Source organism: Phocoena phocoena, chromosome 8 (genome assembly GCF_963924675.1).
Source record: "Phocoena phocoena chromosome 8, mPhoPho1.1, whole genome shotgun sequence".
NCBI classification, from domain to species: domain Eukaryota; kingdom Metazoa; phylum Chordata; class Mammalia; order Artiodactyla; family Phocoenidae; genus Phocoena; species Phocoena phocoena.
In genome coordinates, this window is record NC_089226.1 from 96,995,987 (window position 1) to 97,022,422 (window position 26,436).

The 26,436-nt window shown below is 56.2% G+C and overlaps 3 protein-coding genes across 6 annotated transcripts in view; 1 reads left to right on the plus strand and 2 right to left on the minus strand.

Moving 5' to 3' along the window:
- The window catches only part of CSTPP1 (centriolar satellite-associated tubulin polyglutamylase complex regulator 1), a 189,515-nt gene extending 185,210 nt beyond the window's left edge, over window positions 1–4,305 (plus strand). Inside the window, exons 5-8 of the mRNA XM_065882673.1 lie at window positions 502–697; window positions 1,371–1,480; window positions 3,808–3,871; window positions 4,131–4,305. Coding sequence (XP_065738745.1) covers window positions 502–697; window positions 1,371–1,480; window positions 3,808–3,871; window positions 4,131–4,305 — 545 coding nt within the window. The remainder of the gene's footprint in view (window positions 1–501; window positions 698–1,370; window positions 1,481–3,807; window positions 3,872–4,130) is intronic.
- Window positions 4,306–6,185: 1,880 nt separating this feature from the next.
- On the minus strand, window positions 6,186–17,093 carry ARFGAP2 (ADP ribosylation factor GTPase activating protein 2). Of its 3 annotated transcripts, XM_065883283.1 has the most exons (17): window positions 17,005–17,076; window positions 16,708–16,826; window positions 16,116–16,188; window positions 15,465–15,596; window positions 15,300–15,380; window positions 14,406–14,487; window positions 14,059–14,115; window positions 13,372–13,413; window positions 12,955–13,007; window positions 12,389–12,525; window positions 12,157–12,288; window positions 9,618–9,746; window positions 9,404–9,538; window positions 8,377–8,503; window positions 8,124–8,217; window positions 7,907–8,025; window positions 7,416–7,436 (listed from the first exon to the last, which is right to left on the minus strand). In XM_065883283.1, exons 1-17 carry the CDS (start codon window positions 17,074–17,076, stop codon window positions 7,416–7,418), a joined length of 1,605 nt encoding a protein of 534 aa, XP_065739355.1. The 3 variants fall into 3 exon arrangements, with proteins under 3 accessions (XP_065739356.1, XP_065739355.1, XP_065739357.1); XM_065883284.1 differs by lacking the exon at window positions 13,372–13,413 and having other exon boundaries at window positions 6,186–7,436; window positions 17,005–17,093; XM_065883285.1 differs by lacking the exons at window positions 13,372–13,413; window positions 15,300–15,380.
- A 691-nt stretch (window positions 17,094–17,784) lies between these two features.
- PACSIN3 (protein kinase C and casein kinase substrate in neurons 3) lies at window positions 17,785–25,626 on the minus strand. 2 transcript variants are annotated; one of them, XM_065881838.1, is made up of 10 exons: window positions 25,536–25,611; window positions 22,172–22,261; window positions 21,858–22,014; window positions 20,867–21,102; window positions 20,597–20,752; window positions 19,830–20,005; window positions 19,569–19,689; window positions 19,268–19,395; window positions 18,713–18,834; window positions 17,785–18,316 (listed from the first exon to the last, which is right to left on the minus strand). In XM_065881838.1, exons 2-10 carry the CDS (start codon window positions 22,223–22,225, stop codon window positions 18,201–18,203), a joined length of 1,266 nt encoding a protein of 421 aa, XP_065737910.1. In that variant the 5' UTR covers window positions 22,226–22,261; window positions 25,536–25,611; the 3' UTR covers window positions 17,785–18,200. The 2 variants fall into 2 exon arrangements, with proteins under 2 accessions (XP_065737910.1, XP_065737909.1); XM_065881837.1 differs by having other exon boundaries at window positions 18,201–18,316; window positions 19,259–19,395; window positions 25,536–25,626.
- Window positions 25,627–26,436: the final 810 nt, after the last annotated feature.

Below are 26,436 nucleotides of genomic sequence, written 5' to 3' on the forward strand. Positions count from 1 at the left end.
CATCGGCAGGCGGACTCTCAACCACTGCGCCACCAGGGAAGCCCCTTTCAAAAATTTTCAGAAATATTTATAGCATTTTCTATGTGCCGGGCACAGTGCTAGGTGCTAGGACAGGAAGGCTGACAAGGCATGATCCAGGCCTTTATGCAAGATCTTCCATTCCAGCAAGGAGACAGAGTGAACAAGTAGTTACACAGAAAACCCCTCACTGGATAAGCACTACAGAGGAGTACAGGGTGCATGAAAGGATGTAACAGGGGGTCTCACCTGGTCTAGGAACAACTGCCAGAGGAGGGGACATTTGAGCTGAAACACATATTAGTGTCATCTCTCATGAGTGTAGTGGTCACATGAGGCCGAGGGCCCCTGCTCCCAGGACACTGTGCACTGAGGACTGAGGCTGCTGTGGAGCTGAGCTAACACACGGAGAAAGGAGGGCACTGTGAGGGGACCTAGTGTGTCGTCCCCGCCTGACCTGTGCCCCTCTACTCCTGTACCCAGAATTCCTGGAGAGCGTGGCTGCCATCTATCAGGACCTGCTGTCAGGCAAGAACCCCAATACGGTGATTGTGCCGACGTCATCCAGTGGGCAGCACCGCCAGCGGCCTACCTCGGGCGAGGCCAGCATGCTGGAGGGCGTGGAGGCGCCACTGTTCTACCAGTGCCTGGAGAACTTGTGTGACCGGCACAAGTACAGGTGAGCAATGGGCACGCAGACCCCACCTCAGCCCCAGGATTGCAGGCTCCTGGCCCAGAACAGATCTCCAGCAGGCTGTTCTGACTGGCCCAGGGCTTTTAGGCCCTTGATGGCCATAGTATAAATTAGAACAGTGCCATTTGCCCCCAGTCCAGGCTGTTGACCGAAAGTCTTCCCAGGTGGCTCACAGGAAGGATTGCTTTCACCTGGGCAAGAGCAGCTGTAGATGACCAACTTGGGCCCCTTCTCCTTGCCAGGAGATAGATTGGTCTTGACTTTTTAGAGAGAAGGAAAAAAAATACTCACTGTGCGAGGAATTCACCCTACAGAAAGGGAGGGTTAAGCTGTCCTGTGTAGCACAAAGTCCCCTTGGGGACAGAGCAGCCAGTTTTGGTCTCCTCCAAGAGGAGGCCTTGCCCAGCGCCATTTCCCCGTTCCCCCACTCCCACCCCTGCCAGTGAAGCACCAGTTAGTGAACATGCCAGCCTTTCTGTTCACAGTCAAGGCCTTGCTTCTGGAGATCTGCTATACTCCCCAGGGTCTTAGGGCTCCCAGGGTAGGCAGATCCCTCGGTCTTGGCTTTGGGCATCCCCCTAAGCCTGAAGGTTTGGATGAAAAGATGGCACTCAGACTCACTAGTCTGTGAATTTGGCATCTGTATTCTCCCTTCTAGCTGCCCACCCCCAGCACTCGTCAAAGAGGTCCTAAGCAACGTTCAGAGACTGACCTTCTATGGATTCCTCGTGGCCCTCTCAAAGCATCATGGGATCAACCAAGCCCTAGGTAAGCCAGAGCTAGCTGTGGCCAGCCTCTCCTGCCCCTACAGTGTAAAGCCACATAGGAGCTGGCCCGTGTTGGTGGACAGAATCCCAAGGGGGAGGCAGCTTCACCATGTCTGCCTTGACTTCTCAGGGCCAGACTCTGAGGCCTAGGGAGCCAGAACATGCATAACACAAGATGTGCCCTCTGAGGCCTCTCACCCTCCTGTGGCAAGGGAGAGCCTTCCCCGCCCGAGGTCCTGCCCCAACATGAAGCAGCCTCTCCATGGCAGAGGCGTGCCCAGCCCCTCCCATGGAATCCTCATTTCTGCCTTGGGGAGTGGCCTGCAGGTTGGGCAGACACAGGCCTATTTGTATCAGAGGCACCTGAATCCCATTTGTAAACAGGGCAAAGGTGTGTCTGGGGAGACCTTTTTCCCATCTGGAAAAAAAATCTTATTAGTCTGAAAGGGAGTGGAAAAAAAGGGGGGCGGGGGGCGGAGAGAGGCCCGCACTGGCCCAGTTTTTCCTGTCCATCGTTTTATTCTCACTGGTTGGCCTTCCCACCCACCCTCCTCTTCCCCCCTCCCACACCTGCTGCCCTCCCAGGGGAGGGGCCACCAGGCTGTCATCGCCACAGAGCTTGAGAGGGGTTCTTATTATTAGTCTCTCTCCTCAAGAGATATCCAGGTGTGCTTGAGATCCCAGGTTCCTAAGTCTCAAAAGAAGACTTTTGCCAGTTGCGGGAATGGGGTCAAGAGAAGGAAATTGAACATTCGTTAAATGCCAGCCACAGCAGCCCAAGTGCTGGGCTAGATGCTTTAGATCTTACAGGACAGAGAGCCTGCTAGGGGTGGCCTGGGTGCACGGGAGCACAAACCTCAGCAGGACTGACTGAGGGTCCACTCAGGCACAGTGCACGGGTATGGGGCCCCCTCAGCTGAATGAGGTTGGTAGCCAAGGTCACCAACTGGAGGAGGAATACAAATGTGGCAAATAGGAGTCAGCAATAAGGGGGCAGGGAGTGGGGAATTGGCTTAGGTTTTCTTTTACACTCCTAGGTAACTGACCCTCCCTTCCTGTCCACAAGTCAGCCACTAGGAAGAAAAAGGAAAAGCTAAGTAGCATCTGGGTCACAGCGTAGACTAACGTCATGCCTTCACTTTTTCTGGGTCCTTTAAGAAGGACAGTCATTCATTTAAGTTCCTTTACAGAGCACTAAGTCGGGCAAGTGGGAGATGGAAAGAAGTGTATGGTCTCTACCCTCACCTGCATCTCCAGTGTATGAAATAGAGACCTGAGGTCCCCCAGGTGCAGCCAGTTGTGGAGGGGTTGTCCTGTTCCCTTAGTCCTCCTCAAGGCACGCCCCCCCCCACTCACAGACACAAAACAACAAGAGGGTTCCATCAGACCATAGTTTAAACACCACTTAGAACAAAAGGGGCCAGGAGGCGTCATCTGAAAAAGTCAGGAATTGAACTAGAGCCAGACGGATAATTTTCAGTTTGAGGCTTTCTAGAGACTAGCACTGTTAGAAGCCACATCTCGCTTCTGACCACCAGTGAAGCTCTTTTCTCTGACAATTTGCTGTTAAGAAAATCTATCTGCAGACTTCAGCTTTACCTTCCCTCCCACTGTTAACTGCTCCAAAGAGCATCCTAGACCCTCTCCTCTCACCTTTCCCCAGTATCCAAAAATTACTTCCCTTGGTTTATAGCTGAGGAAACCAGCTCAAAGAGATTTGTGGCAGAGAAGGGACAAGCTCCCCTCCCGGCGGCTTCTGGCCACGCAGAGGAGAGTTTGATCTGATCCTGACCCCGCCTTCTCTTCTCACCCTGGGACCCTCCCTGGAGAGGCTGAGGCAGCGTTTTTGACCATTCTGTCTCCAAAGTGGGGTCACTCTGATTTAGAGGCACAAAACTAGATAACTTATGGTCTTTGGGGCCTGGGCTGTATCCTGTGTCTCTGGCTCCTTTTCAGCTCAGTAACTGGGGCCTCAGGAAAGGACCAAACCCTCAGTACCTGCTCACAACCCACCATCTAGTCTTGGAAGGAGATCGTCCTGTTTGTGCAATGACCTTGAGGTTTGGGGATGTCTCGTAGCTATGACTGGGGAGGGTAGGCAGTGGGCTTCACTAAATTTTTCCAGCAGTACCTAGGACTTACTGCCCCCCTAGCAGACCTCTTAAACTTCTGTTCCCCAAAGCTTTTAGATCAGCTCTCCCAGGGTTGGCAGAATAGGCAGACATGAAGGTGAGGGGCACATAGGCATCTGCTGGGCACGGGGCTGTGTGACTGCAGCCCGGGTGAAGGATCCTCAGATTAAGTTCTGTGCCCCCAATTATTTCCTAGGAGCTTTGCCTGACAAAGGGGACCTGATGCACGACCCAGCTCTGGATGAGGAACTAGAACGGCTGTAAGTGTCAGGTGGGAAGATGCTGCCCCCTTGTGGGGACAAAACCTCAGTCAGACACGGTAATGCCCCGTCATGGGTCACACAGCACTTGTCCATCGGTTGGGGAGGGGTTTGGGGGCCAGCAGAGGCCTGAGGGATCCTCTCTGAGTCCTTTGGGAATACAGCCCATGGTTTCATCCACATGCAAGAGTGAGTGCGGAGGTCCTGGTCTCCGGACGGGAGGCACCTCGCTGCCCTCTGGGCTTCTTCCCTTCTTCAGGCTGGCGCAGATCCCAGGCCTGGTCAACTCGGTCACTGCCGGTCCAGAGGCCAGCTGCCTGCCTGCCCGGACCCCTCCCCGGGTTGGCTCCCCCTGGAGACCCCTGCATCACGCCCGCAAAGTGGATGCAGAGAGCGACGGCTCCACCGAAGAAACAGATGAGTCCGAGACTTGAGGAGTCTGAAGGGTCCTGTCTACAACGCCCAGTACCCAGCTCCCCGCCCCCCCCTCCCCTCCAGCCCTTGGGACTCCCGGCCACCTCCTCTCCCACCCCCGTGTCATGCTGCCCTCTGCTGGTGAAAAGGCCAAATAACGGCCCCAGCCCAGAGACCCGCCAGAGGGGTTCTTATGATCAGCCAAGCTAAGCAGTGACCCTAGCAAGTTAACAGCCTATTCTCCTGGCTCTGTCAGCCTTTCATCGGGCCCCCAAGCTGACAGCAGATTGAGCTGAGGCCACCAGTAAGGTGACTTGGCTTTAGCCTTTTGCTGACGGTCCCCATCTCCTCACAGCAACTCCAGGAAGAGGGAGACCGTGCACAACCATGCAGGACCTTGCATGGTAAAGGGTGACACCCAGTGATGCAAGTATTAGGAGGATATAGCCACGGTGGCCTTCTGCTGGAGGAATAGCCACTAGCCATAAGATGGAGAAGGGTGGGTGAAAAGACAAATTTCACTTTCAAACACTGCTTCGTCTCCTCTGTGTCTAACAGTTAAATATGTGAAATGAATAAAGTCCCTTGTGTCTGGTAAGTGGTGAGTCCAAAGCCACTAGACTGAGGGGGTGAAGGGCAGGGGCACGTTTGAGTTTTTGGTGCCAAGTTCCAGCTTTTTTCTGGCAGGACTGGGAAGTGGGGGCCAGAGGACCACTCAAGCCTGGAGAACTGCCTCAGATAATGGCAAAGAGGGGCTTACCTCCTGCACGTCCTCAGCCTTTCATGGGAAAGGTGCCTCACAGCTGGAATGGACCTTCAGGGAACAAGCTCAGATGGTTCAAGGCCAGGTTCCCGTAACTTTAGAGACTCTAGCCGCGAAGGGTAAGCGTTGCAGAGCCTCTCAACCAGAGTTTCATTAAGCATTTTCCAAGTACCTGCTCGGGGTTAGGCCAGTGGGGATGCAGCTATGAACAAGACAGGCCGAGGAGTACCAGCTTCCAGCCAAGGCTGGAAGGTAAGGCAGGTGGTCTTCAACTTCCCTGAATTGGGCAGGGGTCCTTGAATTGGGCAGTTAACACCCACCTAGGGACCCAGAGCAGGCTGCTTCCTCTGAAGCCACTGGGCACACACATTTTCCTGGGCTCCTCCCTGCCCAGACCAGCACCCCTGGATAGTTAAGTTACAGGGACTGGCTCCCAAAGCTCTGCAGCCCCGGGCCAGGACTGGAAGTTCCAAGCCATGTGGTGAGGACTCAGGACCAGTGATCTCCAGCCTCCAGCTGATTGAGAGCAGTTCAAATATCCTGACACACATCAGTCACCTGGGGAGCTTGCTTACAACGCAAATGACCAAGCTCCAGCACAGAAATCTCCATTATGAACACTCCAGGTTCCAAAGCTCCAAGATCCCCAGTTTGGAAATCACTGGCTTAGAGCCCCCATGGCTCCCTCCACCCATCTCCCAGAGCCCCTATAGGGGAAAACGGGTGCCAGGCCACACACACACACACACACCCTTTTTTTTTTTTTTAACTCCACTGAGACACACACCACACCACACCCCCCCAAACCAAGCCTACCGCTGGGATGAGGTGTACGATGCTGAAGTCGCTCGCCTGCCTGCAGCTGTATGGCTCAGTGGGTGAGTTAAAGGGCCAAGTAATACCAGCTCTGTCCTCTGTGTGCCACGGGGTGGTAAGGTCAAGGCTGCACCGGACCTCACAGCAGCACAGGGCCAAGGAGCCGGGGGCCTTTGGCTTTCAGAGAAGGGACAAGCTGGAGGCCCCGGAGAGAGTGCCCTCAGCTTCAGCACCGACGCCCTACCCGTATTGGTGGGAGCCCAGAGAGTGAGGCGAGGGGCTTGCACTGGGCAGGGAGGCAGGATCCAGAGAGGACACTACTTCACTCAGACCAACAGAGGCCTAGGGCCCCGTCGGGGCTTTATTTGACACCACTTAGTTTCAATACAAACAGTCCAGAAAGAAAGTCACATCCCTTTGGGTGAGGGGGTGGTGGGAACAGTGGTCTGTGTTGCTCGGAACCTCAACCCTCAACCACGGGGTGGGGCGGGCCCAGGCTGCCAGCACGGCAGGGGACGATGGCACCAAGGATGAGTGTGTGGCCCAGAGGGGTGAGACCTGCAGCTCTGTAGGCGCCTCAAGCGCTCAGTGGTGGGGTGCTGTCCAGGCCCCAAGACCCAGATGATGAGGAGGAAGAAAGCTGAGCCCCAGGAGCCTGCTTCTGTCCCTCACGTCCTCTGCTTTCTTGGCCAGCTTTACACTCACAGCATCCAGAGCAGAGCACAGGGCACATGAGACCCACCATGGCCACCAAGCAAGAGAAGAAGGGACAGAGTCTCGGGAGGGGACAGAGGGTCCTGTGGTCCACAATGGATGGTATGGGAGGACTCCGAGACACCCAGGAGGAGAAGTAATCCTCCAAGTGATCACTGTAAAAAGGGGCAGTGAGACAGGAGAAGATCACTCGGGCCTCCAGTCTGACCCCAAATGAAACCTTTAGGTACCAGGTAAAGTTCCTAGCCCTCAGTAAGGCCCACACGAAGGTCCTTCCCCTCCCCTGCCCTTTCCTGGTGCCCAGAAGAGACCACTGGAGCAGCAACAGCAGCAGCCTAGTCCAGAGCCTCCCTCCCCTGGGGGCTGATCTACAGCAGAACTCTTTCCAGACCTCCCTGCTGGTTCCAGAGGACAGGGGCCAAACCCCCAGACAATCTGGAAGGATCCTAGAGCCAGCAAAAAAGCCTTATACTTTTTACTTTCCCTACTCGGGGAAGGCCTGGACCCAGGATAAGCCATCCTGAGGGAACTCTCCCCCCTCACTCCCAGTGTGGCAGGACAAGTGAGCAGCAGCTTTGGGGGCAGGACTGGATTAACAATAATCTAGCACACAGGGGTGGGAGTGTGAGAAGAGGATAAAGGGCGCAATCTCCAGACAGAGGTCAGGGGCTGATACTGCCCATCCCTCACCCGAGATCCTCAAAGGCCACCCACTCACACACCACAGGTATAAAATAACAATGCCTCCCCAGCTTCCACAGGGCAAGCATCCCAGGCCTAGGAATCAAGAGGTTTTTGCTGCTGTCAACACCATGTGTCTGAGCCATGGAGCCTGGATCAGTAGGAACCATAGCGATCCTGGGGATGGGGAAAGAAAAAACAAAGTCAGGGTCTCACCTGCATCAGCTTTCCAGCATGCACACCCTCCCCCAACACACCCCTCGGGACTGGGGTACTGGCAGGCGGGGGAATCAGGCACCAATCTCACCCTGGCAGAGACTGTTTTCTATTTTACTGTGACCCAGGAAAGGGGTTGTGGCCAGACCCCAAGGGGGAAGCCCTGCCTGATCTCACAGAAGCTGGAGAGGGAGGGAAACAGTACAGATGACAGGAGTGGGGGAAAATCACTGCAGACATGGCATCGTCTTAGGGAGAGGCCCAGGCCTGGTACCAAGCTCAAAGGAAGGAAGCTGCCCTTCAGGAAAAGAAAATGCTCTCTCGGGCTGAGGGCTACCGTGCAGCTACGTCTGGATCTGGTGGAGAAGGCCAACTTCCAAGCATTACCCTTTGGTCTCCTCCCACCCCAGGTCAAGCAGTCCCAGCCTCACCTGCAAAGAATTCATCACACCATTGGCCAGCACGGCCATCTTCCCGGCCACAGACTTGACACCCTGCTTAAACTGGGCAATGTCAGCTGTGGGCAGCACGTTCCCCAGAGACACACTACCTGTCAAAGCAAGGGAAAGGGTGACCCAGAGCCCAGCAGGAAGCCCTTCCCAGTCCAGGGGGCCCCAGCTCTGCTCGCAGGCTTCGCTTGGGGCCTACCTGCTCCATGAGCACCGTCCATGTCCCCAAAGAGGTCCGAAGAGCTGATGGCGCTGCTGCCTGAGAGCCGCTGTAGCCGGGACCTGGCTTCATGCTGCGGTGAAGAAAAGGCAAGGCCTCAGGACCTCTGGGCCGATGACCCAAGAACTCATCCAGGCCCAGCCACCCTGGTGCCAAAGTCCAAAACAGTAGGGAAGAAACTCTGCTTCTACCTGCTGCCTCCAGGCTCAGGTAAGCAGACAACTCTACTTACCTCAGTATCCACTTCCCGCCCAAAGAACATGTCAGATGAGATGGCTTTGGCTCCTGCAAATTTCTGTCGTGCTTCACTCGACTCAAGGCCTGAGCTCCGGCTTTCCACTTCCCTCCGGTTTGTGACTCTGAGGGGTGCATGTGGGACAACAGCTCTGACTCTTCCCATTGCTACCAGGCAATGGTATCACTATAGCATTACTATCCCATTCCTACCGGAGGCCAAAAAAAGCACCAGTGAGTGGCCTTCTGGGGATGCTCACCATGGCCCCATCTGACTACGGCTCTGGGACCCAGGGGCCCTCTCTTCTCCACACTGAAGCCAAGGCACAGAGAGCTTATGTTCCCTCCACTAGGTAGCATGGAAATAGGGTTTGGAGGGGCCAACGCTTCTGCCCCAAACCACTAGGATGATCAAATGTCTCAGTCTGCCTGGATTTATACCTACTCTCCTGGCGTAATTCATAGTATTACCCCCCCTTTTACTCTCAAAAGCATGCCGGCGTGGCTGAAAAGGTGTACGGTCACTCCCACCTAGCACTGACACAGACACTGAGCTAGGTGTTTCATAAGTTTCATTACATTTAATCCTTATGGCAGCTCTGAAGTCATTAGTTATGTCCCCATTTTACAAATGGATTATCTGCAGATTATTTATCAGTTAAGGACTACCCCGATTAACGTGGAATATGCTTTTAAAAAATTACTAGATGAAGGCCAGAGACACAAAATCAGGCTCCTCCTGCCAGAGAAATGGACCTCAAGCACAAGAGGCTACAAGGCTTCCTGCAATGGCAGAGCACAGCTCAAACCAAAGCCTGATTCCTACACTCTCTAATCTGGTAGCCACTAGCCACATGTGGCTATTCAAATTTATTCAAATTAAATTAAAAACTCAGTTCCTCAATTAACCCTAGACACTTTTTAAGGACTCGCTAGCCACATACTTGGTGGCTACCACACCACACAGTAGCACTGCCAGCATCACAGAGCATCCTACTGGACAGCGCTGACCTAGAGCACTCCACCTTTCTGAAATGGGCCGGACGCTTGAGACAGTCACTTCTGGCTCCTTCTCCTCTATCCCGTCCATACCCCAGGCAGCATCTGTATCCCAGCGGGAACCAAAACTCTCCCCCAAGGAAAAGGGGTTGTCCTTGTACCTGGGGAGACAGTACAGTGGCTCAGAGAAGCTTGATGAGGAACATGGTAGCCCAGTCTGCACCCCAACAATAGCCTTACTTTGGGGGTCCAGAGGCGAAAGTACCAACATCGTCAAACAAGTCCAGCTGTGAGCGGGAGGATTTTGCACTCACTGGGGTTTCCTGTTCGATCACCTGCATCTCAGACAGCACCGAGTGGGAGACAGAACTGTGGAGAAAAGCAGGAGTGAGCATCAGTGTCACTGCACAAGAGAAGATGCTCAGGGCTTCCCTGGTGACGCACTGGTTAAGAATCTGCCTGCCAAGGCAGGGGACACAGATTCAAGCCCTGGTCCCGGAAGATCCCACATGCCATGGAGCGACTAAGCCCGTGCACCACAACTACTGAGCCTGCACTCTAGAGCCCATGAGCCACAACTACCGAAGCCCGTGCGACTACAGCCCACACAACTAGAGCCTGTGCTCCGCAACAAGAGAAGCCACCACGATGAGAAGCCCACACCACAATGAAGAGAAGCCCCTGCTCGGTGCAACTACAGAAAGCCCGAGCGCAGCAACGAAGACACAACGCAGCCAAAAATAAATAACTTTATTAAAAAAAAAAGAGAGAAGAGAAGATGCCCAGCTGCTGGCAGAAACCTGGGTTCTCCTTCACTGAGCACCACCCAGAACCTTCTTCCCCTGACTGTGCCCAGGGCTGGGCAAGACCCAGCAGGAAGTCCTAGCAACCGTGTAAACTGGAGAGCACTCCTCATCTGTCAATACATCAGCTTTGTTTTCTCAAAGTAGGGTTTCCCTGACAAATGACTGTTTTAATTTTAACGATAATGTGCACCAAATAATCGTGCTTTCTGTCCTCAACTTGCTGCACCATGAGCCACATCCTTCACCAAGATAGACACATAAAACAAAAAAGATGAAATGCCCCAGAACCAGGGACGTGAGTCTAATGGCATCAAAGGGTGAGTTCTTAATTATCCCATCCATTTTTTTTTTTTTTTTTTTTTTTTTTTTTTAAAGAAGAAAGCATTTCAAAATAGAGTCTGGCCTTACGCACTAAAACCTGGATCTGCTATTTGGTTTCCCAATGAGAAGAGGCATTGAATTTGGCAGCCAGTACCAACTCGTGATGCCTCTCTTCCCTCCTGTGTTAAGCTCCACAGAGGCTTTTAAGGATTAATTTCATTTAAATAAATTCATTTAAAAATATCTACTGCTTTTGGTTGGCAGAACTCCAAGGAGTGAATATTTTGCAATAGGGTTTCACATAAGGTGGGCTGGGTTCAAATGATTCTACTGCAGTACAAGAAAGAAAAAGAAAGTTTTAAATATACCCTTTAATCCAGTCATTCCTGTGAACAAAACAGGGAAGAGGAAAGTCCTTTGGAGATAAAATTTTGTCTCCCTGGTTAGCTGTGGGTTACACCATTAGCACACAGACTAAAAGGGAATAACTTAAATCCAGCTGGCCATGTCCTGAAAGATTAAGTAGAAATACCCAGCTGTATCTTCTTCCAGAGAAGTAGAGCATAATGGCTACAAATACTAAATGTGAAATCAAACAGTTCTATGTTCAAAATCTAGTTGTAAGAATTACTAGATTTTGGGGCTTTAGGCAAACTGCTTAATTGCTCTGAGTCTCAATTTTCTCATTTGTAAAAAGGGAAAACAATACCTCCTGTATAACACTGCTGTATTTAAGTAAATAAGGCCATTGGCGAAGCTCACGCCCCCTGGAAAGGAGCAGACACCACTTAGCACAAGCTCACTGTAGCCAGGATTGCTCACCCTGGCGCTGCCAGATATTCCAGTTTTTAAGAGAGATAAAAAATCTAGTATTCCTGAAATCTCTAGATGCTAACTCTTATTGTGAAGCAAGCAAAATGCATAAGAGAACTGGTCAGCAGCCCTTGTTCTTATTTTTTTTTTTTAAGAAAACCACAGCAACATAAACCCAGTGGTCCTGAAACAGGAAGGGTACCACCCAACCAAAGGGCATTTAAATGTCTGGGGTTATTTCTGGGTGTTATGGCATCTGGTAACACTAATGGCATTTAGTGGACAGGTATTAGGAATGCTGAAAGCCCTGCGATTCTTGGGAAGCTCTTGAGAAAACTGTCCTGCCATTCAAAGCGCCATTAGCACCCTTTATAAGAAACATCACCCTAGGGACTTCCCTGGTGGTCCAGTGGTTAAGACTCCGCGCTCCCAACGCAGGGGGCCCAGGTTTAATCCCTGGTCAGGAAACTAAATCCCGCATGCCGCAACTTAGAGCCCGCATGCCACAACTAAAGATCCCGCATGCTGCAACTAAGACCGGGTGCGGCCAAATAAATAAATAAATATCAAAAAAAAAAGAAAAAGAAATACCACCCTAGTCTCTTGGACATATCGAAAGAGCACCTGATCCTGTGTTTCATCTGTTCAACAAATACTTAGCGAGCATGTACCTACTATGTGCCAAGCACTGTACTAGGGGCTTGAAGACAATAAGCAAAGTCCTCTATTCAGCCCTGGAGGAAGACTGAGCCTAGAACCCCAAATTGCCGGGAAGAACCTTCAATGGTTCCCAGGGGAACAATGGCATTTCCCTGCCACACCCCAAAGCTGAGCCTCACCTTCGGGACACCAGTCCCATGCCCAACCTCTCTGCCTGCTCTCGCTTCTTCCCTTCCAGATTCTGTAGCTTCTTCTCCTCCTTCTTACGGTCAATCTGAAGCTCCTGGTAGGCCAGACGCATGGAGGCGACCCTTAGAGGGAACAAACGTGTCAGAGGCCGGCACCATCCTGACCTGTCCCGCCTGCCCACCCAACCCCATACAAGCTGGGGCCCCTCTGGCAAACACTCACATGGACTCCTCGGCCTGCTTCTTGGCATCAGCCACCTGCTGCTCACGGAGCTTCTCTGCCACCTGGGCCTGCCGCTCAATCTCGCTGAAACTCTGGCTGCTCACCTTCTGGGCCCCTAGGCCTTTCTTGGCACCCAGCTGGGAGAATTATGTGATGAGAGCTTTGCCAACCACAACGCATGGAAACACCCGCAAGGAAAGGGTTCCTTCTTAAAGTTTAGTGTAAAAAAGCAGGAGCCCCGTCAGCATGGTGGAGAGGGAGAACAGTGGTTCTGCTGGAGCTGAGCATAGCGTGGCCCGCACAACCCCAGCAGAGGCCTGGGGGCCGGAGGACAACGGCTAACGCTACCAGGCCCAGGATGTGCCAAGCACTTATGTGCACAGTCTCACTGACTCCTCCCAGGAGCCCCTTAGAGACAAGCATCTTGACAGCCCCTCACAGATCAGGTGCAGAGAAGCTAAGCACCTTTCCAGTCATACAGCCAGTAAGTGGTCAGGGCAAAGGGGGAACCCAGGCGTCTGACTCCAGCTCCTAACCACTCTGCCATACTGCCTCTCCCCACCTACCCCTTTCTTAGCTGCTGCTGGCTTCTTCTTGCCAATGAGGGAGGTTTTCAGTTCTGTGTGAGGAAGAGGGTGGGGCGTGAGCAGAGACAAAGGGAGGTCAGAGGCAGCAGCTCAGTCCACATCATGCAGCTTTCTGGCAAGAGCTTCTACAAAGAACAGCTTCAGGCAGGGGAAGGCAAAGCTGCCACCACCAGCTCCAACCAATGGTGTCAGGGCGTCCAAGCCAAGACAGACGAGGTTAGAGGAGGTTACTGATTCCCAGCCGATGGACCTAAGAACCTAGACCTGAAGCACCAGAGACAAAGTCCCTGACCCAACACGAAGACCGCCAGGCAGGGGCAGCACCAAACACCAGCCTCAGCTCCTAGAGCAGAGGAAGCGGGCGCGCAAGGGGCTCCCCAAGAAGCTGCTGGTTACCTCTGGCAGGAAGAGCCCCTTTAGGTGACAGATACATGGACTCTGGAGAAAAACAGACTTGTGGCTAACAGGGGGCCCGACCTCAGAGCCTCCATATAGCTCCCAAGCCCAGAGGCCTCTACAGAGCCTCACTCCGGACCAGGCCACGCCAGCCTTCCCATGGGGTCAGACTGACGGTCATTCTGCTGGCTTCCTGCCCCAATGCCCAAAGGTCGACAAAACAAACCAGGGCAGCAAATGGACTGTTCACCCTGAACTAAGTCTGAAGGACATCAAGAAAAGAGTAGAAAAGAGCCAAAAGGCCAGGGACTGGCCGAGAAAGGACAATGTTGCCTCCAGCCATTAGCAGCTCAGAGTTGTCCCCTTTCTCGTGAAATAGACCAGACAGGCCAATCCTGCCTCGGCCCCCAGGGTTAGGTGTCCAGCCTCACGCTGGCCAGCCCCAGCCCCAGCCCCACCCCCAGAGGCAAACCCCAGGCCTGGGACACCAGCCGCCAAGGGCCTGCTCTCAAGTCCTTGTGGTCGATGTTGCAGCCACAACTTCAATCCCAAGCCCCACTCCAGAGAGATCAGATGCTCAGTCTCCTGGGACCTCAGTCCACATGACCAGGCAGCAGCAGATCTGAAAAGAACCCCCAAGGCCGACCCTCTCCCAGGCACCCCACACCTGCCACCTGGTATACTGACCCAGAGAAGCTTTGGGTGAGGTGCCAAGCAGCTCCATGTTGGGGCCGTGCTCCGGCTCTGTGGATGCAATGATGGGAATCAGGTGGAAGACTCAAAACTTCCTATGACCTCCCCTTAAGGGAAGTGATGCGGTAAAAGTAGGGGCACCGACTTTCCTCAGCTTTCTGAGGCCACCAAAATAGAGAAAGAATGCCCACCACCTCCTCCGAGGGACTTAAGTGAATCCCAGCCCACCCAGAGATAGTAGGAGACCCCTCACTCCCATTACCTTGGCCAGGTGTCCCATTCCTAGCCCCAAGTCCTTTGCCAGGACCAAGGCACATAGTTGGAATCTGGGCTAAACTCACGTGCCAGGCCACTGCTCTCTGCAGATGGGGGTGGCTGCTGGGTCTCTGATGGGTCCGTGGCTGGTGCATTCCAGGCAGGGGGCTGAAAAGCCAGATGACAGAAGCCTTGATGAGCCATTCCTGCTGGCAAAGAGTGCCAAATACCTTGTGGGTACAAGGCCCTACTCCAAGCCCATGAGGAAAGAATACTGGAGGTTAGCAATCAAAATTATAGTTGCTTTCACTATGGAAGAAAGCAGCACAAAACTAGCAGCCACCTCCATCCCTTCACTGTTTACTTAGAGCCAGAACCCATTCCCTTAATTTAATAATTACATCGGGCACTCACCATGTGCCACGTACAAGTCTAAGGGCTTTTTACATGTAAATATGTTTTATTATCACAACAAGCCTATGAGGAAGATACGTTCTCCATCTTAGAGACTGAGGTTAGGTGTCTTAGCCACCACACTAGAAAGACTAAGTAGAGGAGCAGGGATTCAAACAGAGTCTGACTTCAGCACCCAGTGGGTGGGTAGAGGGGAAACCTCCTCCCAGGGGTAGGTTGCTTGGGAGGGAATCCCTTCATTGTCCCCAGCCACAGTGCCTTTATCATAGGGGAAGAATCCAGGAAAAGTTATTTGGGGTTCCTGATACCTCGAGCCTTTAAGAAGCTTCTCGTCCTCCCTACCACCCCAGCTTATAGGGGTGTGTTCCTAAGGAGGGCCTCATTGCACCCCTACTCATGGGAAGAGGAAAAACCTGGGTCTATCCAGCAGTGGGCCCCAAACATTCCCCGTATGAGGTATCACACCAAGGCGAATGGAATCCATGCCCATGACTGTGGGCCTTGGCCTCAGTAAGTAAACCACCTGTCAGGAACAACTGTGGGAAACATTCCTTGTGCGCACTCACTTGAGTGTGTTCCGAGAAGAAATCAGAGTCCTTCTTCTCTGGCGAGTGACTGGGAGCACTACTCATATTGTCTATCCAAAGCTAGAAAGAAGACACAACTGAAACACAGGACTCTGAATATTCCCAGTTACCCCATGACCCCAGCCCGGGAGAACAGGCACTTACATCAGTGCCATGCCTAGCCAGGGCCGCACTCCCCAGCTGCCGGATCTTTTCCCGGTACATCTGGGCAGCTCGGCTATTATATTTGGTGTTGGCATCACTGGCTGTGCATCCATGTTGGCGGAAGAAGGCTGTCTGGTGAGCAAAGAAGAGAGGAGAACGTGCTACAGGTGGTTCTCCCCAGAGCAAAACAGACACCTCCTTCTAACAGTCCGGTTATTACTTTTACAGGACAGTATGCTCTACTGACACCAGCAGTTTTTCATAAAGTTCCTCAGAACCTCCTACAAAAAACGCAGCCTCCCATCCTCTACGATGAATGACTGAAGCCCAGACCTCACTCAGCTCTGCCTGAGGACAGCATGCTGTACCCACTCTGCCCTTCCTTCATCCAGGCCCACGAGACCCAGACAACTGTGGAGGCCCCAAGCCCTTGGCCTCTCCCCCAAGAACGTCTGTCCAGTTTAGTTCGAATCCAAAGCCCCTTGGAAAAGAACAATGACCCATCTCCAAGTGTAGAGAATAGTGTACAGTGTTGCCATAGACCAGAGAATCCTCTGAACAGAGAAACTGAGAGGGCCTCCAAGAAGTCACTGTGAAGTCAGTACCCAGGCAGAAGAACGGGGGCAGGAGGATGGTGAGGAGGAGCTTTACCGCATTGGCATTCCCGCCGACCTGCATACACCTCAGCTGGAACCAGTTCCAGTTGGAATCCAACTCTGTGGACCTGTGTGCAAGGGCCGTGTGTCACCTACCAGCAGGTTCCAGGAGACGCTTCCCTGGCAGACCCACACCTGTCATTTGGCCTCGGGCTGCAGTAGGCACCCAGGAGACATTTATCAGCCACCTCCCTGTTTCCTCCACTCTACCCTGTCCAGGAAAGCTTTGCTCTTTTTTCATCTAGTCCAAAAGGTACTAATTATTTTCCAGATGCGAAAGGAGGTCGAAGCTTGGACTCGGCCTTTGCCTTAAGGCCAGCCACAGTCTCGCTCCAGCGCATCAGCAACAAGAACAACGCAGATAACTTTTCCCTGAAACTAACGCTTGGAGTGTCGAGTTTGACCACCAGGAAATAACGGAGTTTTGACCCAGACGCGGAAACGAACCGCCTGTGTAACAAGGGGCCCACACTGGCGGCTGCCTCCCGTGAGAAGCTGGCGAACACCAAACCCAGGGCGCTCCAAGTCCAGGCAGCCACTCTCCCCTGCTGAGCACCCAGTCCCGACCGACGGCGAGGAGACCCCACCTGATGAAGCTGAGATGGACGCCCAGGGAGCGATGCACCCCGGAACAGTCAATGCACAAGAACACACCGTACGTGATGCTGGCCCAACTCGGATTCTTGGCGCCACAGTCGAAGCAGGCCTGGGTGGAGAAGGAGATGACCGAACGGTCAGGGGCCCCGAGTCGAGGCCGGGCGTTGACACCCCAGGAAAACAGCCCCGCGCCGGCCCCTCTCCCTCCCTCAGAACCCAGGGGAGCCGGGAGAGTCCCTCTCGGCCGGCGCCGGGCGCCGGGCGCCGCGCGCCTCCCTCTCACGCACCTTGTTGGTCGGAATTGCGCGAAGCCTCTTAAAAAGGGTCTGGATCTCTGTCTTGCTCGGCTCGGCCGCCATTTTCTCTCCGTCCCAGACACCAGCGCGATCGACGGGTCCCGTCAAGGGCCAATCCGCGGCCGCGAAGGCGGCACAGTTGGGTGGGCCTCAACGGGGGCCGGCCCGCCGAGGGGTGGGGTGATTTGTCCCGATATGGACCAATGGGCGGCTGGCGGAGCTGGCGCCGAGACGTCAGCGTCCCGGGCCCCACGAGGTCGCCCGAATCCGCGCCGCGCCGCGCCGGGGCCAATCCGCAGCCGGGGCGGGGCGACGGCCGGCCCACAGGCCCAAACCTCGCCGCAGAGCCGCCCGCAAGCCCCGACACCCCCAGAAGGTGGAGCCACCTCACAGAAGCGTGGACTGCGAGGCCCGGCACCCGGCCTTAGCCAGTTGCCGAACGGTGAGTAATGATTAACAGTCCTACCAAGCAGTCGTAGTCCCGCCGGCCTGGACGGGAAGATAAACTGGCTGGGCTCCCGCCTGGCTCAGAACTCAGCACCCAGCCTCCACCAAGCCTGGATGGCTCACACCAACTCTGATCTCGAGTCCCTTCCACCCCAGGTTAGGGTCCCGAAGGCCCAGAACAGGTACCAGGCTGGCAGACCTTCGCCCAACCCCCGCCCCCCCAATATACTCCAGGCCCACGACCCCCTCAGTGCCTCTTTCCAGATGCCCTCGGCAGCCTGGCAAGGGTGGAATAGCGAAAAAGATGCATACAAGCCTGTTTTGTTTTTTCTTCCAAGTTTAATACACACTAGAACAAGCCACAAAAGAGTGCTGCTAGCCCAGAACTACACTCACCCCAGGCCAACCCCAGGAACCCCAAAACACAGAGATCAGGAACTGCATCCACAGCTCCTGGGGAGACTGGAGGACTCTTGGGGAGGCCCAGGCACCCCTGGGCCCTTCTGTCACCTCCTGACCTCCCCATCTTCCCCTCAGCCTAGACTCAGTTGGCCATTCCCTACCAGTCCCTTCTTAGACACAGGCCCCTCCCGTTCCCTGGGTCCCAGGACTTCCTCCCTCCTCAAGGGACAGAGGGGCAGCAGGGGCAGGATGGTTCAAGGCCCTCAGGTCCCGCTGTCCAGACAAGCTGGGCTCTGACCCAGGGTGGAGAAACGTTGCAGAAGGGCTGCCAGGGCAGGTCAGGCCCCCACACACTCCACATAGTTGGCCGGGTACAGGCCAATCCTGCCACTCTGCAGCTGGCCCTGACACCAGCCCTGCTCATCCTCCTCGCTCATCTTCAGCAGCTCCTCCCCTGCGAGAAGGGGGATTGGTCACTGGCAATTGTCCTGGCCCAGCCCCATTCCTGCAATTGGGTCAAGGACTGAGGGGGAGGGGGTAGTCGGAGAGCCCAGCTAGAAGAGACCTGGCTCAGACAGAGGAGGTCAAAGTCAGCCACTCCACCCCCAACCCTGAATGCAGCAGTCAGGCCGCAGCTGATGACTTTGAGAGGCAAATGAGGACTCCAAGCAGACACTCTGACTCCTGGGGGCTGGACCCAGAGCAGCCTTAAGAGTCGGAGAACTGGCCCCTTGATAAGTGGATGTCTGGCTTCCCTTTTCCACAATCCTGCTCAGGCTAGTAAAGGGGCAGGGAAAAGGGGTGGAGGGGCTGAAGTCTGGAAAGGATCAAGAAAGGAGTTCCAGGGTACCTGCTCGGAAGCTCAGCTCATCAGCTTCCTGGCCCGCGTAGTCATAGAGTGCCCGCACCCGGACCCCAGTAGCAACCTTCCGGGGGTTCTCCTCATCTGACCACTCCTCATCCTGCCCGCCGCTAGAGAGGGAAGGACAAAGGGGCAGTCTTAGGGCACAAGGAACATGAGCGAGAGAGCCTAGGACTCAGGGCCAAGGGCTCACCTCCTGGAGGTTCCTCCTGGAGGAACCCAGGGAGAGGCAGGTGGGGAAAAGCTTCAAGATTCTAGCCTGACCTCTGCCAGGAATGCCTGCAAGCTCAGGCACACTTCTGCCATACAGAGCTGACATGAGCAGCAGATGAGAGGGAATGTGGGAAACGCCTGGCAAATCTAAACCACCATAAAAACTGGCATCATTACAACTCATAAGTATGTCCTAAGGTGCCTGGCACCGATTTTCAGCCCACTTCAGGTGTGACGGGAATGAAGGGAAGAGACAGAGGAAGGAGGGCAGAGCGGGGGGCAGAGCTGCTTCCTTCCCACAGCCCGAATCCTGGCTCTCACCCTGGGGACCCCAGGCACTGGGGTGGGGATGCAGCGCCATCTCTTGTGGGTACGATGCTGGTCAGAGTAACCTCGTCAGGGCTCCGGCCACCCTTCTCCTTCCGGCTGATTGTCCTCTGTGTGTCCCAGGACCACTCCTGTGGGGGCAGTGTTCAGGGTCAGGCGGGGCTGCAGGCTCTGGTGGCCGCCAGGACCACCCAGACCACCTTGACCTCCTTCGTCCCAAGCCCCAGCCTCCCTCCTGAGGTCCAGGCTGAGCCCAGCGGGAGCCCACCCCACCTCCCAGCACCAGCCTGCCTGGAACACGTACCTCAAACTGGGGCCAGTTCATGGCCATGCCCGGCCCATGGGTGCTGCGCCACCACCGCAGATCCTCCGTGTCGCTGGCTGCCTCGATGCCCTGATGCAGGTCTCGGTGGAGTTCGTGGAACCTGTGCCCCAGGCACAACCCTCAGGCTGGGAAGCCCTGCGCCTCTGCACACCCCAATCTCATTCAGCCCAGCCAGAGCCCAGGGGAGATGGAGGAGACCCGGCATCACCCAGATCTCCATGCCCACCCTGCAGGCCGTACCTCTCACTGCTGGAGAGGTCGAGGTGCTGGTGTAAGGTGAGCAGCATATCCTTGAAGAAGAGAAGCCGCTGGCGCTCGGCAGCCTGGCAGGTCTCGAAGGCCTGCTCCATGTCCTCCATGTAGCGTGGGGTGTAACGATGCAGCTCCGCCAGTGTCTGCTCATACTGGGTTTTCATCTGGGTGGGAGAGGAGGGGGTCTGGTGAGGACAAGACCTTGTATTGCTAGTATTTACTGAGCACCTCCTGTGGGCTAGACTGTGGGCTAGGCACCAGGGTCCCAAAACCTGGCCCCTGCCCTTGAGGAACCCCAGGAGCCTAACAAGAGAGGTGGCATTCAGGCACAGCAGCTTTAAGAGTCTGGTGGAGAGTGAGATGAGGTCAACCTATGGGGAGCAGTGGGAGAAATCAGAAAAGGCTTCCCGGAGGAGGTGGAAACTGAGCAGCACCTCAGAGGACAGGGAGGAGCTCGATGTGCAGAGCTGGAGGAAGGGCGCTCTGGCAGGGTAGACAACGTGAGAACTTGTCCCAGGTGGGACACTGTGAAAGGAAAGGAGCTGGGAAGTTCTCCGCAACTGCGAAGATTATCCCAGTGCCCGAAACCACACCATTTCTCTCCTGAGTAAAGCATCACCTTTCTCAGGTTCCTCCCTTAACTGATAATCTGGAGAGAAGGTGGCAGGTGAGGATGAGAGCAATACAACTGCTGGGGACTGGAAAAGGCACTCAGGAAGCCCTGACCTGGGCCAGCCCAGTCCCTCAGCCAGTACCTTCTCGGACTCCTTGGAGCAGCGTTCCACCCGCTCCTGCAGCTTCCGCAGCTGCTCCTGGGAGACAGCGCTGTCCGCCTTCGCGTGGCTCTCCCGAGTCTGGGCTGTCTTCTCCTCCTTCCGGGCCGCATGGTAGCTCTTCTTGGAAGCCTCGACCTGGCACACACACAGGGACCAGTTTGGACCCTGTATGCCACGCTTCGGCCCCCTCTAGCCCCAGGCCAACCCAGGAAGGTGTGTGCCTCTGCTGCCCATCCCGCCCAGGCTCACCTCCTTCAGCCTCTTTAGCCAGGGCTTCTGGGCCTTGCGGAAGCCGTCCTCGGCAGCCCGGCTCTCGCGGAAGCCGCCCAGCACAGGCCGGTGGAAGGCCCCCCGCTGCCAGGCACGCACCCGCTCGCTGTCCTGGCCCTGCAGCTTCTCCCGCACCTCCAGGTGCAGGGCGCTCAGCCGCTCGGCCGCAGTGAAGAAGGCATGCCAGGCCTTCTCCAGCGTGCCATACTGAGGGCCTGCAGGGAGGGAAGGGGCTTGGGCTGGGCCGGGGATGCCACTTGCAATGAGCCCACCCCCTCTCGTCGGGTGCTGCTCTGGGTGCCAGACGTGGAGCAGAAATGCAAAGATAACAACAAATAATGTCAGCTGCTGCTTACTGAATACCTAATCTGTACCTGGACATACGAGATCTCACTGGATCCTTGTCTCATCCACCATTGTGAAGACAGTGTCACAAACAACATGGAACCAGCAAAAAGGCAGCCCAGAGAAGTGAAAGTAATTGCCCAAAGCATTACAGGTACAATTGGAGCTGAAATTCAAACCCAGGACTGTGGTATAATCCACTATATTCTATTGCCTCAGAGGGAAGAACTAGTGTCCGTCCCCAAGGAAGGCAGCTTGTTTGGATGGAAAGATCTCAAGCTCCTGAGTCAGAAGGTCTGGGCTCAAGCTTTAGTTCTTCTTAGCTGTGTGACTTCAGGCAAGTCACTTAGCCTCTCTGAACTGCCACATTCTCCTCTGGAAAATGGGTAGAAGAAGACCATCTCCATTATAGGGTTGTTAGAAATATCAAAATGACTCATGACAGTACTTTGGGAACTCTAAGAGCACAGCTATAAGAATAACCAGGAAGATCGTCTCGCTTTAAAGGGAAGGCAGACATGGAAGCCTTGAACTTTTCCACGAGAGGTGCAAAAAGAAGCTGCCTTGCCTGGTCGCCCCACCCTCGGCAGCCTTCTTCTCCCAGTAGGCCCGAGCACAGGCTCACCCTTCTCCACGGAGCCCCTCCACTTGCGGGCCCATTCGGCCAGCTGCTGGGCATAGGCCTTCTCAATGCGGGCACGCTCCTGGAAGCAGCTGACCAGGTCCCCACACAGCCGATGCCCATCCTCCACCCGCTGCACCGTCCGCCTGTAGTTGCCAGCCTGGGGAGGATACGAGAAGGATAGTGTCACCAGGGAGAAGCCCCCGGCAGGGGCCGGGGCTGACAGCTAGGCTCCTCCCTTGGACAGATGACTGGGCCCAGAGAGGGGTGAGCATTTCCGTGCCGCCCCCAAACCTGGGACCCAGCTAGCTGCTCACCTCCCAGAAGCTGCCCTCTAGGGCCTCCCCTCCAGCATCTTCCTCTGGAGCCATGGTGTCCCCGCAGCACGGAATGGTGGCGGATTAGAGCTGCAGAGGGCAGAGGGGTAAGCAGGGAAGCCAGACGCACACTCTTGGGGATAGGTAAAGACCCTCTCCTATCCCTGGCTTTTGCCCCCCACTGCCGTCCCCGCTACCCAAGGAACTGTTAAGAGCCAGGACTTAGCAGGCAGGGGTCTGGAAGTCCCCAGGAGGGCCCAGGGTGGGGGCAAAGATGGTAGTTTCAAAGGTCCTCCTCTCGCCCTGGTTTGCCCTCGCCACCACCTCACTCCATGTACCTGGGGCCTAGAGCTCACTTCAGGGACCTGGGTGTCCAACTCTCAAAGCTGCCACTGTGATTCTGCCTTGGAGCTAACAAGAGCAAAGCAGGGGGTGAGGGTTGAGCTGACAGTGTCCAGGGCGGTGCCCAGCTCCCCCAATATAGCAACTGCTGTCAGAAGCGCCAGATTCCAACCAGGAGAATGCCAGTCGGGTCACATGGTCCAGCTGGGGATTACATGGCCGGCGGGGGTGGGTAGTGGGCAGAGAGCCTCTCACTGCCCCAACCGCAGATGAGACAAGAGGACGCCTGCCCAAGCCAGGGCTCTGTGGCCTCTCCTTGAACAAGGCGACCCTTTACCAGACCAGGCCAGGTCAGAGGGTGCCCAGCCACACTGCAGTAGCTCCCCGTGCTGGGAAGAGCAGACTGGGAACCAAGAGGCCTGAGTCTTATCTTGGCCGTGAAGCTCGAACAAGTGCATTTAGACTGTCCTCTCCTAAGGGGCTTCAGCTCCCTCCTAAGATGGAAATTCCACCTCCTGGTCTGCTTCCGTGCCACGACTGGTACAAGACTCAAACCAGGCAATGAACAAGAAACGTGAGGGGCCCGACAGTCACGAGGGACACACATCCCGCTCCACAGCATCCACCATGAGGTCCCAAAGGGCTCCGTGGATAATGAGTAACTCAGCCCCACCCTCAGAAAGCCCAGAGTATGGGGCGGCACGGGGTGTCAGACAGGTGATCAGCCAGTTATGACAGTGTGCTCCAGAACTGCGGAGGAGGACAAGGCAGATTCCAACCCCAGAGCCACCAGCCCCAGGGGCTAGAGGACACAGTGGCATGCGGCCACTCCCCTCCTGTCTCTGGGCAGGGTCTCAGCTGTCCCCAGCATCTATTCAAGCCCCTAGAAGGAAATCACTTCCTCCTCTGAGCAAGCCCAAGGGACACCGCCAGACCCAGGAGGACAGTGTGCTTGTTGCTCCCAAAGCAGGGCTCTATCACAGTACTCCCCAAACTGATAAATCTCTCCCCATCCTTCAAAACTCGGAGTGAGGCACCTTCTCCAGCCCCCCGTCCATTCCTCCATCCCCATCTCCCACCCGTCTATATCCCATTGGGTTGTGACTACAGGACAGGATCTGTCCCCAGTCACTGGCAGAGACTTCCTGAGGGTCCAGTTTGTGTTTCTGCAGGCACTGGAGTGAGTTAGTAGCTGAATGAGAAAACAAATGACATCCACCTGAAGACCAGGAAACCCACTGGCTATAGCAGCTTTGAGAAAGCATGGCCTGAGTGGGCTTCCACCACTCAGCTAACAGGAGGGAGAGCTCAGGCCTACAGTGGAGGTGCCTGGGCCCAGAGCAGGAGAGGAGCAGAGCAGCTGGCCCCACCAGGGTCCTCAGCACTTCCCCTTGCTTCCTCTTGAGTCTGTCCCACTTACCCAGAAAGGACTTGCCAACCAGATGGAGAGAAACCCAGCTGCAGCTGTAAATCCCAGGGCCTCAGAACTGTCCCAGTCAGGCATCCAGGGGCCTGGGCCCCCTGCCTGCTCCAGCCTCTGTGCTCCTGGCTCCCGGGAGAGCTGCCCCCCACCCGTTCCCTCTCTCTGGCCCCAGAACAGAGCAAGCTGTGTGTGCTGGGCTGGCACTGCTCCCTTCAGCCTCCCAGAGCAAACACAAGCCCAAGCCCCAGGCACAGCCAGGCCCCACTGCCCCACGGGACCTAGCAGCAGGGGTGGGCCTTGTGCCTTGGCCCCTGCGGAGAAGGGCCAGCACCCTGTGCCTCCTGACCCCAGCAGAGACCCAGATTGGTCCCCACAACACGCTCCACCACTTCTGAGCACGGAAGCGCTCAGAAAGCAGATAATGAACCTTCCCAGCCCATGGAGCCAGCACCTACTGGGCTGGGACAAGTCCTCTGGGGCTTGGCAGGGTCTTCTCACAGCTTGCTAAGCCAAGGTAGGGAGTCTTGGAGTTCAGGGAAGAACCCACTCCCTTACCTGAGGCGGGTATGTACCCCCAACCAGACCAGCCCCCACCCTTTCCAGAAGCCCGGGGCATGCCCCTGGGAGGGAGCACTGCTGCCCTGGCCTGCCCATCCTCTGTCCTGAGGCACAGGCTTGGCCTCAGGACCTCTTCTCCCAGCCGCCCCTCCCGATCCGCCCGCAGCCCGAGGATTTGAAGGCACAGAAGGGGCCGGTCGACTGGTCCAGAGAGGGGTACTTAGGCAACAGCGACTGGAACCAGAAGCCGGAGAGGCCCGGGAGGCTGGGGGAGGGGGTGGCGCGGGGAAAGAAGAGGAGGCAGGGCCAGGGAGGGGCATAACAAAGGGGCGCTTTTGGAAACCCGACCTGCCGCCTGAGGTGCCTGCTCCCTGATGACGCGCTCCAAAGCCGGAGCGCTCACACCAGACCTCGGAGGCCAGGGGCTGCCGTCTCTAACCTCAACCCTTAAGGACGGCTCCCTTCGACCTGGCCCTCTTGCGGGCCCGGCGCTGCACGACCCGGAGCCCATGGAGCCCACGCGGAGCGGCCGGGCCAGGCCTAGCCATGGAGACTCTAGCTAGGACTTCTTGGGCAAACTTGTTGAACTTGGTCTCGGCGGGGGTGGGGCCAGCCGGTCATCGCTGAGGGGAGGGGGCGCACCCTGCCTTGGCCGGCGCCGCCTCGAACTCCAGATGGTTGCCCGGGGCTGCGGCCCCAGGAATTGGGGCTCTTTGCTAAGGGCGAGGGGTCCTGGGGAGTAAGGCCCCTACTGGGGTCCCAGGGCGGATTAGGGCCTTTTAGGGGCCCCAGGAGATGGTGTGGCCCGCCAGCCCCGACGCCCCCGTCTCCCCGGCAGGTCCCCGCCGGGGGCGCGGAGCCGCAGATAATAGACCCCTTCGGCTCGGCGGCAGCTTTTGCTGTCCTCCCGCAGAGCGCGGTGGCCGGGGGCTCGGGGAGGGAGTCACTGCCATTGCAAACTTCAGGAGCCGGAGGAGGAGAGGGCGTGCTCGAGCCGCGGCTCCCGCCGCCGCCTCCCCGCCCCGCCCGGGCAGCACTCACCGCGTCCTCCCTGGGCGCCTCGGCGGGTGGGGGTCCGGCCACGCTCCGGCCCAAGTCCTGCCGCTCCCGGGCCGGGGCCGCCGCCTCCCGGTGCGCGCCGGGCCCTCCCCCGGGAAGCCCAGCCCCCGGCCCCGCCCTCTCCTCGCTGCTGCGGCCGCAACCCCACCGGCCAGCGGCCGGGGCAGGGGCTGCCGGCATAGCAGCGAACGGCGCTTCCCGGGGCGCGGGCCGTGGGGTCTCGGCTCCCGCCTGAGAAGCGCCAGGGCCGACTCCCCAGGGTGGCGCCGCGCGGCTATAGGGAGTCAGATTTCGGCTTTGCCCCTCCCCGGCCTCCTCAGAGCCTGGGAGACCGGTGGAAATGCGAAGGGATCGGGCCTGCGCTGGCTCCCTTTGGAGGGAGGTCTGGGGGCTACCCTGCCTTACTCTTTTTGCTGAGCACACCTTTCTTAACTCCCACGAGGCTCACAATCATCTCCTTGTAAGCATTAGGACTCCCATTGTATAGATGCAAAAACTGAGGCTCAGTGACCTTTAGTAGCTTGCACAAGATCTGTAGTCGGGCAGGGTCAGGACTCCAAAGCCGTGCCCTTTCTTTGCACAGCCCTCCTTGCCAATCCGAGGGCCCATTCTGAGGACTGGGCAGACAAGTAGTGGAGGTGGGGCAGAACGGCACGAGCTCCTCCCCCTCCGTGTTCTTATTCCCAGATTTTGTACCACGATTCATTCTTAAATCCCTTCGCCCTTCCACCCACTTTGTTAGTAGATCTTTGCAGATCGCCACGATGCCACTCCCCCGCCCCTTAATAAATCCCTCTTCCTCACCCCCTTGCCCCCCACCCCGGGATTTTTCGGAGCCTGTCCATCGGTTATTTATATCCACTGCTGGAGCGGTCCAAGAATG

Excerpts from the sequence above, each read along its gene's own strand:
- ARFGAP2 (XM_065883283.1), bottom strand. The coding sequence starts at position 17,076 with ATGGCGGCCGAGCCGAGCAAGACAGAGATCCAGACCCTTTTTAAGAGG. Across the intron at positions 15,597-16,115 it reads TCGGCGGGAATGCCAATGCG|ACAGCCTTCTTCCGCCAACA; the intron begins GTAAAGCTCCTC and ends TTTGCTCACCAG. Across the intron at positions 9,539-9,617 it reads TTCGCCTCTGGACCCCCAAA|GTACAAGGACAACCCCTTTT; the intron begins GTAAGGCTATTG and ends CTGTCTCCCCAG.
- PACSIN3 (XM_065881837.1), bottom strand. The coding sequence starts at position 22,225 with ATGGCTCCAGAGGAAGATGCTGGAGGGGAGGCCCTAGAGGGCAGCTTC. Across the intron at positions 20,753-20,866 it reads GGCTAAAGAGGCTGAAGGAG|GTCGAGGCTTCCAAGAAGAG; the intron begins GTGAGCCTGGGC and ends TGTGTGTGCCAG. Across the intron at positions 19,396-19,568 it reads TGAACTGGCCCCAGTTTGAG|GAGTGGTCCTGGGACACACA; the intron begins GTACGTGTTCCA and ends CTGCCCCCACAG.